Genomic DNA, 14,851 nt, shown 5'->3' with positions numbered 1-14,851 from the left:
CCTCCCACTGGAACACCCTGTTTTTCCTCCCTCCGAGGCGCATTTGGGACCTTGGGAAGCAGCTGATGAGGTTCTTTCTGCAGTGGCTGTGAGTGGGTGGGGGAGGGGCGGGAGGAGGGATTGGATTCCGGAGCAGCATGTACAGCCTCAGAGGGGGGACTCTTATGGTCCCTGGGAAGTTTTCCCTGGACCGTAGGATTGCTCTCTTTGCTATGTTGGGTGCGAGAAATAGCGAATGGCTGGAGATAATAAAGAGCCTCCAACGTTCCTTAAAGATTTGGTTTTATTAATAAAAATCCAGAAATTTTGAACTGTGCTGAATTTATATTTATAACTCACCCTTGTTATAACCCCAATGGTTATAACAATATTCATTAGTCACCCTTCCAACCAAACAAAACTCTCAAAGCTACTCACAACATATAACCATAAATACAATACTATTAAAATGATAGTGTACATGTAAACAACCATAAACCCTAACAGTAAAATAGTCAGGAATATGAATAGTCAACAGCAGGAATCCAAAACAAACCCCCACTTTAGCCCCCACAGTACTGGTGAAACAAGATTTTACAAACATGCTAGGAGCTCCTACAAAACTGGCCTAGCAGGCCTCTCTTGGAAGGAAATTCCATTGGAATGGAACCAAAAGAGGACAGTGGTGATGGGAGCTGCAGTCCAGCAACAGATGAAGAGGTACAGATTCCCCATCCCTGGCTTAGCACATCTTTCACTCCCAGCCCTACACAGCCTAAAAAAAAATTAATCAGTATGCTCTTAACTCAAAGAACCACTGAGTAAAATTTGCCATCACCAATTAATCAATTAAAGTTTTAGGCTGCAAACCTATGCACACCTACCTGAAAGTAAGTCCCACTGAGCTCAATGGAACTTACTTCTGAGTAGACATGTATAGGGTTGCACTGTTCATTGATTATTTACTGATTAAAGTTTGCAGCCTAGCTAAAAATGCATAGCTAAAAATAGGGTGTAATCCAGTGTATAATGTGCTTACATCACCTTGGAGTTAACGTCACTTAAACACACTTAACTGTGCTCTGGGTTGTGCCACAGAAGATAAACAAGGCCCAGAGGGGAAACTTCATGAGTGTGCTGCCACATATTATATTCTCCTATGCCCAGGCTATTGTTATTTCCTTGTTTCTCTCATCTCAAAACTCACATTTTATAGATGTTTGCATTCTAGAAAAATAAAACGATAATGTACCCACACAAGTATATGATATATGAAAAATATATATAACAATATATATTTGTTCAACTTGTTCCAGTTTCAGAATTTGGGTTCTGCGACTGAAGGATATGGTGGATTTTGTTACTAAAGGCTTTGAGCAACATGATTTTTTGTTGTTGTTTTGAAAATAGAAACTCTGACTTCACACTCTGTTTTTATGATAAAAGCTATGATGGGAAACAGAGCCCAAAAGAAAGAAATCCAGCTTCTTTCAAAAACCATATTCCAGCCAACTGCTTTTTAAGAAAATAAGCCACTCTGAATTAGCTCTTTGAGGAATTTCTCTCTGTTGCAGTGTGAAATCCCAAGTGGCACTACTTTCCAGACTATGAATCCAAGTTGTAGTAAGTCTGAAAGAGATAGAATCTTACTGGAAAGTTTCTAAACGAACTATCTGAAACCTTTTAAAATGTTGAAAAAGCTCTAACAACTATGCCAAGAAAATGAGGCCCAAACTAAAGCTGATACCAACAGGCCTCTGCCTTTAAATGCAGGTCTGCCCCGATCACATATACAACAGGGGTAGATTCCTTTTTGCTAAAGAGCAAAAGGGTGTATGGCAGAGGATGCTGAACACTTCCCCACTTTTGTGCCATAGTTCATCCCTTCAGGTGCTTTACTGAAGTCAGGGTGTGATATTAGAAACAAACCTGGCTGTGTGAAAAGTGGGTGGGTGGAGGGGCTGTGGGTAGAGAAACAGCAGATAGATGTAGAATTCAAAGTTAACTTTAAATTCCTCATACATTTTCCTCCTTAAATAACCCACTCCTTAATATGTGATTAGTATAGACCACATTTAGAGACACGGCTCAGCCACTATCATGTATATTTGGAGCCCCATACCTGAGTTCAGACAACACAATAACCCACACTCAAGGGTTAAGTATGGGTTGTTGTTAAACCGTGGGTTGTTGTATTGTCTGAACCCAGCTGCGATAACAAATCATGGTTTGTTAACCATGAACTCATAGTTCACAGCCCATCAACAAACCACTGGTTCTCTTCAGGGGTTGTTCATGGTTAACAAACCATGGTTTGCTAGCATGGCTGGGTTCAGACAACATGATAACCCATGTTTCAACAACAACCCATGGTTCAACAACCCACACTCAACCCCTGAATGTGAGTTATCATGTTGTCTGAAACCAGTTGATGTAATTAGTTTTCTTACCTGTATCCCTCACTCTGATTGATTTCTATTAGCTGTTTGTGTGCTCACAGTGTACATTTGTATCTTATGCACTGTACTAATGACATATCAGATTGTGCGAAACATCTGCCAAAATGCAGAATGTTGGTTTGTAGCTGCTTTGACCACACAGAAGGAGTCAGAGAATAAGTTATATCTTTCACTGGGCTACCTAGATGCAGTGCTTCTAAATTTCTTCAAATGACTCCAAAGGAAGCATTTTTCAAGTGTCATGTCTACAGATGCTGCAAGCCACATGCAGACTGTGCCAATCCCCATGCTCATAACTGCTAAGCCTAAACACAAGATCAGTGTAGGTGGCGCAGTCCAAAAGACTTACTGTGCTACAAAACATCTGCCCTAGTTGGTTCCTCTTCTATAGTTACCCCACACTTCCAGTTTAACACACCAAGGGTAAGTAAGAAGTTGCTTTCTGAACATAAGTCTTCTTTTATTCTTGCTCTGATCATCCATGCCCAAAGCATCAGCTCAAGAGCTTACAATGGGCTCAAAAGCTTGCAATGCTTTCAAACAACTTGTCTCTTATTCAGATATACCATTTCACCCCTTCTACTTCAGAAAACAAGCAGTGTTAAGCAGGAGCATGGAAGCTGTTTTCCATTTTTCATGATTATTAGTTATTTCCCCTATTACTAGTTATGGCCATTGGCCATGCTGGCTGAGAATGGTGGAAGTTGTAGTCCAACACTTCTGGAGAGTGCCAAGTTGGGGGAGGCTGCTCTACAGTAAGAGGAAACAGGCATTCCCCCTCCAAAAGATTTTGTTCCATACCTAATAAATGAGTAATTATGCCTAGTGAAATGCTGTTAGGAAGGCTTGTGCAGTCGTTTCTTTTGTGTGTGTTTTAGAGTGCAAATCCATTCATGCGTACTCAAAAGTGAACCCCACTGTGTTCAATGAAGCTTACTCTCAGGAAAACATGCTTAGCATTGCACCTAAAGGTGCAATCTCATCGACTGTACCCTTGATGATCAGAAGCCCCCAAACTTGAAGGCTTCTGATAGTCCAATGCAGGGCAGGAGGAGCAGTATCCTGCCCTGCATTTTCCACTAGACAGGTTTTTTTGCACATCTAGCGACAACACTTCAAAGGGAGAGGGAAGGAGGCTGGCTTCAGGATAGCTCATATCCTGGCCTCTCTGGTCTCCTCTCCTCCCCACCCACCTTAATGCCGCCTTTTCTGATCTTGGAGGGCAACCAGCACGGTTCTTTCCATTCTGGCTGTGAGGGGACCAGGGGTGGATCTCTCAATCCCCCTTCCAAGGTCAGAGCGCTATCTCCAACCTCAGAGGGGGGAATCTCCAGTATCCTATTGTCTCTCAGACAATGTCTAGGGGCCATAAGAGTGCTCCCTAATAGCATTAGTTGACTCTTAAAAATACATGGTACGTAGGCTCCTCTTTTTGGATTAAATTCAACTTTTCAAAGTTAACTTTAAATTCCTGAAGAAAAAGCCAATCTCAACACACAAGGAGAGTTTCCACAAGAGGGCTTAATTATGGTTACAATCATTAACAACCTCCAGGTAGACAATCCTAATAAACTGCCAACAGAAATCTTTCATAAATGCAGATTAAATCAGATCCTCATGTTTACCCTAGTTTTAATTTATATTATAAAAGGTGGCATTACTGCCTTTTCAGGTTACCTAAAGGGATTTGTATGTGGAGTGCATGTTAGAACAAGAAGTGTTCCAGCAAGGCAACAAAGACTTAAGACTAAATAAAGCATTAGGAAAACGTATGTATTCTAATGATAGTTAATTAGTGAGCCACGAAAAAGTCGTAGGGGTACCACTAAGGGACACATGAAAGAGAATCAGGTGGCAGAGGAAGACATATTAAAATAACATTGTTCATTAATTTTTCAAGTCTTCAATTACACTTCAGTAAAAAACAAGACCCTCAACTTGACTGTCTATCAACTCAGATTATGAGTGTTGTGTTGATGGTGAAGGTATTCCAAATATTCAGTGCCTGACTATCTAAAGAATAGTTAACTTCAGATGTGTTTAACCAAGGGCCTGTTCTATGGTGAGCTGAGCTTCCAGATTCAACATTTATCAGGGGTATTGTATCAGATTCTGGAGTCCCCCTTCAGAGGTCGTAGTAGTGTCTACAGCCTTGGAGGGGGGACACAGAAGAATCCTATGGTCCCTAGGGTGTTCTCCAGGGACCACAGAATTGCTCTTTTATTTTAATTTCAGGAGTCGATGTGGTATAGCCATAGATACTACACTAATGGTGAATCAAAATCCAGTTCTTCTCATTCTTTTTATCTATAGGACAGTTAAGCTCCATTAACGAAGGTTCTTTCAAAGTCAAAAGGCTAGAAGAATGGCTGTATTTGAGATACAAAAATATTACCCATCTCCATTGTTCTTTTTAAGTAGTTAGAATTTTCTGTTCTTTTCAGAAAAAGGTTTTGAGACTGCACCCACAAGGTGTCACTGGAAAACTGCCATATAATGCCACCCACAACGTGTCATTTGAGAACGATAATATAATGCAGGGGCTCAGAACCTCTTTCAGTCTAAGGGCCAAATTCTATTTCAGATAAGCTCTCAGGGGCTACATTCCAGTGATGAACAGAGTGAAACGCAAAAGGAGCAGGGTCAAAAAACAAAACAAATACCAGCATATTTTAGTTTACAGCTCTTACTGACAGTAACTAAGCCTTAGGAGAGGCATTTAAACCTTTTAGAAAAGGGAGAAACCTGCACAAAAGCCAGGAAACCACAAAATGATCAGCTGTTGGGGGAAAGGGGATGGGGCCAGGGGAAGAGGACATGACCTTCTGGGTAGGGCCAGATTTGGCTCATGGGCCTGAGGCTCTTCATCTTTGATATAATCCCATAAATGAAGGGGTTGAATCTGAATTTCTTATAGAATTGTCACAGACCTTGAAATTCAAATTCTGTGTTTTCCCAATTCCTCCAGTTACTCAAGCAACAGCTGCTGCACCGATGTAGGCCAGAAGGGTGATCCAGGGCCAGGCAACTGACTCACTTGCAAGACAGCCATAATAATATCAGAGGAGGTCAGCAATGGCATCAAGAGAGGCAAAACAGGTAAAGATATCTGATGCTTAGAATAAATTATGTGAACGATTGCATTATGTCTTAATAATTATGGTTAGGATTGGGGCACAGATTAATTCAAATCAAGCATGAGGGGAATGAAAGGTTATCAGGAAGGTAATGATACTCATAGTCCATCACACTAACAGGCCCTTAGCTACTATATAATAAGAAATACTTCAGCTGTATGAAAGTGTTTATACCAGCAGCTGACTCTGGATTTAGAAGCATCTTGTAATTGAAGAAACAGATGGATTTCAATAGGATACTCCCAAGTAAGCAAGCCTAAAGAGACATACTTGGAAATAAGTTCCACTGAATCTTATTTCCATGTAAATATAATCAGGCTGTAAGTTTAATTTGGCCTTAATAGCTGCATGCCATATTATCAGTGTTTGCCCTCTTTTGCTGTGGAGTTGCTTGATCCGAAAGACCTACATCCATATAATCTGATCTTCTTTTAAAACATAAAATTTTATCATTAAAAATACTTTTCTGTAGAAAATTCAACACAAACGTAATCAAAGTAAGCATCCATAATTTCTGCTATTAAACTGACAACTTTATGTAGGGAAGAGTTGAAATAAGAGTCAATGCAGTGGGAAGGGGCTGCAGCTTAGTGGTAAAGCATATGCTTTGCATTCAGAATACCTCAGATTGATCCCTCAGCATCTCCAGTTAAAAAACCTCAGGTAGCAGAGCAGCGAAAAGACAGGTCTGCCTAAGACCCTGGAGATCTAATACCAGTCAGAGCAAACAATACTGGGCTAGATAAACAGACTAAAGGTCTGAGACAGGGGCCCAATTTGCATGATCGACAGGCAGTTAACTAGCCACTGTGGCTTGTTAACTACACTGTGTGTGCTGGTCACATGCCAGGGGGATTTGCATAATTACCCTAGGCAATGTGGCTTGTTGTGTTGTGCAAACCCGGCCAGGATGGCTGCAACACGCTACCCTGTCCAGGTTTGCATGACATGACAAGCAGCACTGCAAAGGGTAATTATGCTAATTCCCCTAGCAAGTGACTGACACATATGGCAGGGGAAAATAAATCACTGTGGCTTATTTCCTCAGCTGCCATCATGTGAACCGGGTCACTGTGTAAATAAGGCCTCAAATGTATTCAGACACACAGCACTTTTGGTATTTCACAACCAAAAGCAGAATAATCAGCACATAATAATGGGTAATGTGGAGGATTAACTTACCTCCAAGCTGAAATCTACTGTCATGTTTTTTGTTTTGTTTTTAAAGTTGCAAACAACTTAAAGTGATTAAAGAAACCCTAGATTAAAAAAATAATAAATGATGCCAGTGTCAGATGCTCTATGTGCTTCAGCAGTTTAAACTCAATGCTCCTGTTAAATAATTTAGTTAAGAAGGCAGGCCCCTGTCCACATCATACCAGCAAGTGACACTCAGCACTCACTACTGCCTATCACCCGTACTATGACCTAGCTAATAGGGCTTGAAATACTGCAGGGCTAAAACCCAGACTGCAAAGTCATCAGGAGGCATTCTGACCACTCAACCGCCTGAAACCTGACATAGATGTTAAGTTAAAAAGATTTTCTAGCCAAGTCTCTCTTGCTGGTATGATGGGGGGGAGCCTTCTTAGCTAACTTATTTAATAGGACTATTGAGTATAAACTAATGATATGCAGGCTCCAGATAGCGTGCTTCCAGATGAGACTTTTATTGAAAAATCATCCTGCCTCATACACAGAATTTTACTGGGGTCCAGATGGACATCATCTTCCTAGCTGATATCTGAGTTTATTAAAACACACACACACACACAACACTATTAAAAAAAAAAAAAGGGAGTTACAGCCTTATTCTACGTATGTCTACTCATGTTTATGTTCAGTTGGCTTTTATGGGGCTTTCTTTCAGTCTCTGAAAGAATGACAGCCAAGGCAGTTCCACACAATCCATCCAACCATTTTTAGATATTTAAATTACACTGGTATGTGGGAATTTTTATGACATTATTTTCTCTACTTCTGCTGATTCTGAAGAGGCACCTTTAAAATATACAATACTAAATTCATTTTATGGATATGAAAGCCAGTTAGAACTCTTCAAACACTTCGGTTACAATCCTATACACACCTACTGAATTCAGTGGGGCTTACCTCCGAGTAGACATGCATGGGATTGTGCTGCCTAGTGAATTGTTCTTCTCAAGTTTTCAGCCTGCAGTACTGATTTTGCATTCAAGTTGTTCAGAAATATTTACTGCACAGTCCATTTGTTCCTTTGGTTGGACAAGAGGCTCTAATCCTCCAATTTGCTGCTCTGCATAGGCGGGCAGGCTGTAGACTTCACATGGATATATAGAGACCAGATTAAAGAACAAGCAATGTTTATAACATCGTGTAAGAACTACTAACAACAAAGAGATTAGGATTTAGGAAAACAGCATGCACTGCTGCAGACTCGTGCAATAATTCTGAGATGCATACAGCTGTCTTATTTGCTTAGCTATTTATTACTCCAGAACAGGATCAGCAGAAACTGCTCAGTCTTTTTATCAATTTTGAAAACATATCTGATGTTTTAGTCTAAAGCAGGCAGGACCTTGATCTCAATCCTAAAGGGTTGGAATGTCTCATGTGTGCATGGCTCTGCATGTTGCTTTCTGGCACACAGTATCTACAAAGAATTCTGGTTTCAACTATCTATTGGTTAAAGCTGGTTTTTTAAATAGCAGAAATTATCATAAAACTATGGATAATAAAATCATCAGCTCATATGTACTTAGATATTTTTCTTTAGTTTATATACTTACAGGTATGTCCAATATGTGTTTCAGTTGGGCAAACCCATTCTGAATCCAGAATCCATATAAACTAGTCAAATAAAAAGCATGGCTCAAATCTCCACATTCCAATAATCCAGTGCCAGCTCACATTATCATTTTCAGACTACCTGGATCCAAAAAACAGAAATCCATTTCCAAGTAAAAATCCCCCAAATTGTTCAGTAAACAATTTAGATTACAACAGTTAACAACTGTAAGTGACAATTCACTGGAACAGCTGGTGGGGGAAAGGAGAAGAGAAAGTCATGTGCTGTCTGTTTGTTTATTTACAGGATTTATATACTGCTGAATATCTGACAAGATTCCTGAGCAGTGAACAGTAAAAAGAAAGAAGTCTTAGGATAGTGCAGGAAGACATCCAAAAACCTTTGGGACTGATTTTGTAGTCAGTCCAGAAGTGGCCTTAACTTTAGAGCGGGGGTAAAAAAAACCACACTCCAGGAGAGAGCGGAAGGCCTGGTGTGCTATGGTCCATGGGGTCATGAAGAGTCGGACACAACTTAACGACTGAACAACAGCAAAAAAACTTGGTGCCCTCCAGATGTGTTGGACTACACATAATTGTTGACCATTGGCCATGCTGGCTCAGCATCAGGCTACCTACTGCTGCTTTAGAGAGAACTGAGACTGGAATGATTTTGGGTGTGGAAGAGTAGACTAAACTGACAGAACTGATAAAAGGTAACATGAGGTGTAATATTTTACCTAATACCTAATATTTTATGATGATTTCTATGTTTTGGCATCTATCTTCAGAATGTTCTACTATAATAACCAGTGAGCTTAATCTGCTAGTCTCAGTCCAGAAACTCCCATGACGCAGCAGCAACAAGACTTCTCGTTTTTAAAATAATCAAGACATGACTTCTTTCACACTGAAAAAAGGAAAAGCTGTCTCATGTTTGAAGAGTGATTTCAGTAGACTCCAAAGGTTGCTCTCCTAAGATATGAGCTCCACAGAACCACTGTTACATCTAATTTGAAGTACCTTTTAAAACTTGACCAGTAAGAGGAAAAATATGAAAGCCAGGCAAAACAGTAGTACAGATCATGCCTGTGTGAACACTAAGAGAAGCCTGAGGATATCTTGTTCTCGGGGTGGTCTGTGTTCATCTTGGTAAAAATCACAGTGGTCTATTAAAATGCATGCAGATAAACAAGTATGAAGAACATAAGCAGTGTATTGACCCATCAGACTAGCCTTCTCTAATCTGGTGTCCTCCAAATGTTTCTAACTACAACTCCCATCACCCCAGTCTTTGGTCATGGTGGCTGGGGCTGATGGTAGTTGTAAGCCAAAGCATCTAGAGGCCTCCAAGTTGGGGAAGGCTGCATTAAAAAAAATCAAAATCCACAGTAAGGCAATACCTTATTTGGGAACCGCTACAACAGGGGGTCCCCAACCTTTTTGGACTCATGGGCACATCTAGGAATTTGAGAAACTGCTGTGGGCACCAACCATAAAATGGCTCTCATGGAAGATGTGGCTAGTCATATAATGACTGTCGTGGGGGCCCTGCTAGTTAAAAGGGGTAGGGGAGAGAGGAATAGTGAGGTTAGAGGCTGGGGGGGAGGGGGAAATAGCAAGGCAAAGGGGTAGGGGGAGAGATAGGGCAAGACTAGAGGCTAGGAGTAGAACGAAACAGCAAGATAAAGAGGTGAGTGGGAGAGAAAGAACAAGGTTAGGGGCTAGGAAGGGAGAGAAAGAAGAAGGCTATGGACGGATAAGGGAGGGAAATAGCAATGCTAGAGTCTGGGACTGGAGAGACAGAGGGGGCAAACGGGAAACGTCTGTGTGGATGGAAGACTGGGCAACACTTTCCTTCTCTTCCTGCCTGCTGAACAGCTAATCAGGGGCAGGTTCAGGAACAAGAACCTTGTGCCCTAACGTTTTTCAAATATTTTCTTAATAATACATTTTTGAAGGGGTCAGGGAGTGGAGACCTCTGTGGGTGTTGTTGGAGGTGTCCATGGGCACCATGGTGCCCTTGGACACCACACTGGGGACCCTTGCACTAAAATGTCACAAAATAGTGAGTCAGCTTTCGGGTTCAGAACCTTTCATCACACAGGATGTTAAACAAAATGGGAGGAGAGAGAAAAAGCTGGGAGTGGTGTGGTTGCTCTCCATGTCTGCACTTTATAAAAGCCCTGAGCTAGAATGCAGGAGGAGTTTTGCAGACAAAGGCCCAGTTTGCACATAATGGCTAACTAAACAACCCACAGTTGGGGCTACACAACAGCAAGCAAGCACACTGCCTCCCACCCGCTTGCCACTTCCACTTTCCATCCGCTTTCATCAACAAGCCTGGCAACACCCCATCCAACCGAACAACAAATCATGGGTTAAAACTCTGGGTTGTTAATCCCTCAACAACCCAAAGTTCTGGGTTTGTACATCACATCAAACAACCCAGAAATGGGGCATTGCTGGGTTGTTGATGAAACCAGATGCAAAGCGGAAGTGAAGAGTGTGCAGGAGGCAGCACACACACTCAATCCAGCACAGTCTCGCCAATTCATGAGTTAAGGGTTAAACAACCCATGAATTGGTGTTACATGTGAACCAGATCATAGTCAGATTAGCCTCTCAAGGCATAAAACAGATTGTAAAATACAACCACAACTATGGAGTTCCCCAAAAGGTAGAAGATGATGAAACAGATAGCTACTAAATTTTAATTATGTTTTAAAGAACTATAATCTAAAGAAGTTATAATCTATATTTCACTAAAAATCTGAATAACCACTAGATTTTGTATTTTCAAAAATGGAAGATCCTCCATTTTTGCTTTTTTTGGTCCTTACATTCTATAATGAAAACACCTCAAAAGCAGTTCTCATATTTAATTTGGCAATGGGTTGGATCTAATGGCGTCATTCCAACAATGGAAAGGAAACTGCTAGTGGAACGGATTTCCTCTCTCTCCTGCAGCCCCCTATGTGCCCCCTAAATCTGCTCAATGGGATTGGGGGATCCTCCAGACCTGATTTGGGGGGCTGCAGTGGGAAGATCAGTTGGGGAAGTCCTCTTGTGTGAGCAGACTTCCAATCACACAACAATGAATGTAAACTCTTGCTTATATCCAGAATTGTCCTTGTCTGCTTTCTTCCTCATACAAAGAAACTGAATCCCATGGCAATCAGAGAGAATTCTACCCAAAACTTATTTATAACTTTTATACAGATAGGTCACAACATATTTCAACATGGAAGCAGTTTCAGATACCACGTATACAAAGCATTCCATAGCCTTCGCCTACATGCATTTTTATGCATGGAGAGGAGCCAAGGCTCAGTGGTAGAGCATATGCTTTGCATGCAGAAGGACGCAGGTTTGATCCCAGGCATCTTCAGGTAGGGCTGGAAAAATTCCTGCCTGAAACCCTGGAGAGCTGCTGCCAGCCAGTGTCAATAATACTGGGCTAGATAGACCAAAGGTCTGACTCAGGATAAGGCACCTTCCTATGTTCCTATCGGAAGGTGCACCCAACAATGGTGTGGGGTCTCTTGCTTTTCTATATTTAGTACATCCCTCCTAGAAGCTTCATCTCTAAGCCATTTTTTTAAATTAAGGAAGTCCCAAGAAATGGAACCATCAGTCCGGAACTGACATCTCAATCATTTTAAGAGAGACATATACTCCAAAATGTTTTGGTTAAATCAATCTAGACATACAGCCGCAAGAAAAATTCAGAGTAATAAGATTTGTAATAGCACACACACAAAAAAGTACAAGAATTCATTTTCCTCTGTGCTTATGCACAAGTTCAAGCTCTGGAAGATCACAGCAGTCCATTCTGTATTTAAGAGCTGTGGTTACATGAAGCTACTGAATCCCTGTGAAGAATTTACAAGTCTCCAAGGACAGTTTTCAACATTTTTAAGCAAATGTTCTTATTCAACTACACATGATCTTCCTGCTCAATGCAGGAAGCCTGATTCCCAGGCGGTCTCCCATCCAAGATACTAACCAGAGCTAACCCTACTTAGCTTCTGAGATCAAACAAGGTCAGGCACATCCAGCCCTTTGCAAATGCACACTCTTTAACATGAACAGCCTGGACAAACATGTTTAGATCCAGGCTGCAATCCTATGCTGCACACTTACTAAGGAGCTAGTCACATGGAAGCAAGCCCTACTGTATTCAAAATAAACATGCATACAAACAAGCTGAGCATCCACACTAATGGGAAAGTGTTTATCAACTGGGCTAGACTCCAGAGAACTGCACAACTAGTTTCAGAGGGGCTTTGGTTTAAATTTCTTAACCAGCAGCCTTCATGCCACATTGCAAGTCACTTTTCAGATGCAAGCTGTTTTTTTTGCAATATACTGTAGGAGGGATCTGCTCTTCAAAGAAAATGTCAACTCCTGTTGAGCATGCCCATACACTTGGATTTGGGCAGCTCTTTAGATCCCAGCCATTAAGGTGTAGAATGACTTCATCTTATAGGGAAAAAGTTGTTTTGTGTCAATCGAAATCATCAGTTGAGCCACAGAATTTAGTTCAGGTTCCTTCAAGAATTTAATAATGATATGGGTAATAGGATATCTTTATTAGTCCAACCATTTCCGTCAGTATAATGGTATGCAAGCATTCAAGTCTGTCACAAAAATATTCTACAGTACATTAAAAAGTACAACTTAAAAACACACACACTTACAAAAATAGTTCATTCCATTAATAAGTATCTGGTTACCTACTTATCCTCTGGCACCAACAGACAAAAGCGGACTACACCACAGAAGGGAGGCATGGAAGGTCTGCGGCTGATGTGCTAAAGAAATAGCCTCCCAACTGGAACAGCTAGATTTGCATAATAAGCCAAGTACAGCATCTATTCATGGACCCCTGTAGGGCAAAACAACCTAATGGGATCCATCATGGTTGATTGCACAGTTGGTCTATATAGAAGCAACACTACTGATCATAAACATCTGCATTTATTACATCCATAATATGTTCCCAATGGAGTTGGGAACCCCACTGTGATGTACATACATTCTAAAATATCCACAATATTAGGCAAGCCAGAAACAAGATTTTCCCATTATGCAAATGTGAAATGAAGTCCCAATAGGAGTATGAGCTTTGGTGGAAGCATGACATCTCACTACATGTGTTAACTATGGCATAACTGGGCTCTCTATTAACACCCTACACACGTTTAGCAAGTAAGTGGTTTTTTAAAAGTGTGTACTCAAGATCCCAATTGGCAAATCAGTGTCCTTTAGCAGCTTTGTCATGCTCGCAACCAAGTGCTGATGCAGAGGTGAACGTTGTCCCACCTTTTGGTGCATGGTTCTGGGTGACGCAGGAATTCTAATCTGTGCTAGCAGCTGCAGGTATGGACGGCACCGGGAGATGATAGTCATTACTTGCAGTGTGCAGGGGTGTAATCTCAAGCATGATGAAGCATTATGCATATTCTTCACCTGCAAAACTATATCCACCCCACTGAAGTAACCACAAATATAGGATAGTAGTTAGGAACTATCTAAAAGCATTCGCATGAGAGTCGATCAAAAGATTAAGGTATCTACAAGCACCAAATCACCACCAAAGTCAATTTGTGGAGGGGCTGGGAGTGGATTAAACTTCGTCTCCACCAGGGTCGCACAGCTCTATTCTGTAACCACAACACCATTACTTTTCCCTCCGCCGCCTCCTGTCTTTTGTCCTCCCCCCTCTCAATTGTAGGATATTCCCTCTTCAGCCTCGAGTGAGCCCAAGGCTGACTAACCTGAGCTATATGCCTTTTTCTCGTTCAGACCCCCAAACGAACCGCGCAAAAGTTTCCCCAGACGTTTCTTTTCTCCCCTCTGCGTCCCTCAGCGGCGCGCTCTCCAGGAAAAGGAGCGCGGAATGGCGGCTGAGGCGTGTCGTTACTTTCCCTGCGTCCGGGGCCCAGCCCTGCGCCCCACCCAGCTCCACAGGTAGGGAAGCAAGCGGACGGTAGGGCCCCCTCCCCGCATTCCCCAAAGTTACTGACTGGGTCCGACGACCGCGCTCACCTTTCCGCCATGCCTGCGCTCGGGCCGCGCCGCCCGGCTTCCCTCCCTGTGCCCCTCAGGCTGAGCGAAGGCTGTTGCTCCCGAGCGAGGCAGGATAAGGATGTGAAACCCGATCCCGCCTGCCGCTGCTGCCCCTCCCGGCATCGCGTGGAGTAAACCGGGCGGGACCCCGCTCTCCAGCCCCTCTGGTGGGGAAGGCCGGCTTCGGCCTGCGAGTGAAATCCGGAATGAAAGGGGCCCGGGGATTAGAAGTGAGCGGGCGTTCGCCGCAGTTTAGTCCAATAAAAGCAGCTTGCTGGCTTCTTCCCGAGCTGGTGAGGCCTCATAGATGGGACAGGAGAAGAGACTGTTTTCCGCAACTCCCTGTCTGCAGAAGATCCTTTTTCACAACTGCACACTCAAAACCACCTCATGCAACAAAATAAATAACTCCAACCCATTTTGACCACCCTTTCC

The 14,851-nt window shown here is 42.2% G+C and overlaps 1 protein-coding gene across 1 annotated transcript in view; it reads right to left on the bottom strand.

The window, feature by feature from the left end:
• Positions 1–14,572, bottom strand: part of LOC146348674 (rho GTPase-activating protein 39-like) — a 110,940-nt gene extending 96,368 nt beyond the window's left edge. The window contains exon 1 of the mRNA XM_084853747.1: positions 14,396–14,572. Within this exon, the coding sequence (XP_084709873.1) occupies positions 14,396–14,406 (11 nt within the window). The 5' untranslated portion in view covers positions 14,407–14,572. The remainder of the gene's footprint in view (positions 1–14,395) is intronic.
• Positions 14,573–14,851: the final 279 nt, after the last annotated feature.

Source organism: Heloderma suspectum, chromosome 4 (assembly GCF_057233095.1).
Source record: "Heloderma suspectum isolate Gila_16-S chromosome 4, 16-S_ref, whole genome shotgun sequence".
Classification (NCBI taxonomy): domain Eukaryota; kingdom Metazoa; phylum Chordata; class Lepidosauria; order Squamata; family Helodermatidae; genus Heloderma; species Heloderma suspectum.
The sequence above is the reverse complement of the archived record's forward strand: the minus strand, read 5'-3'. Positions and strand labels throughout refer to the sequence as shown.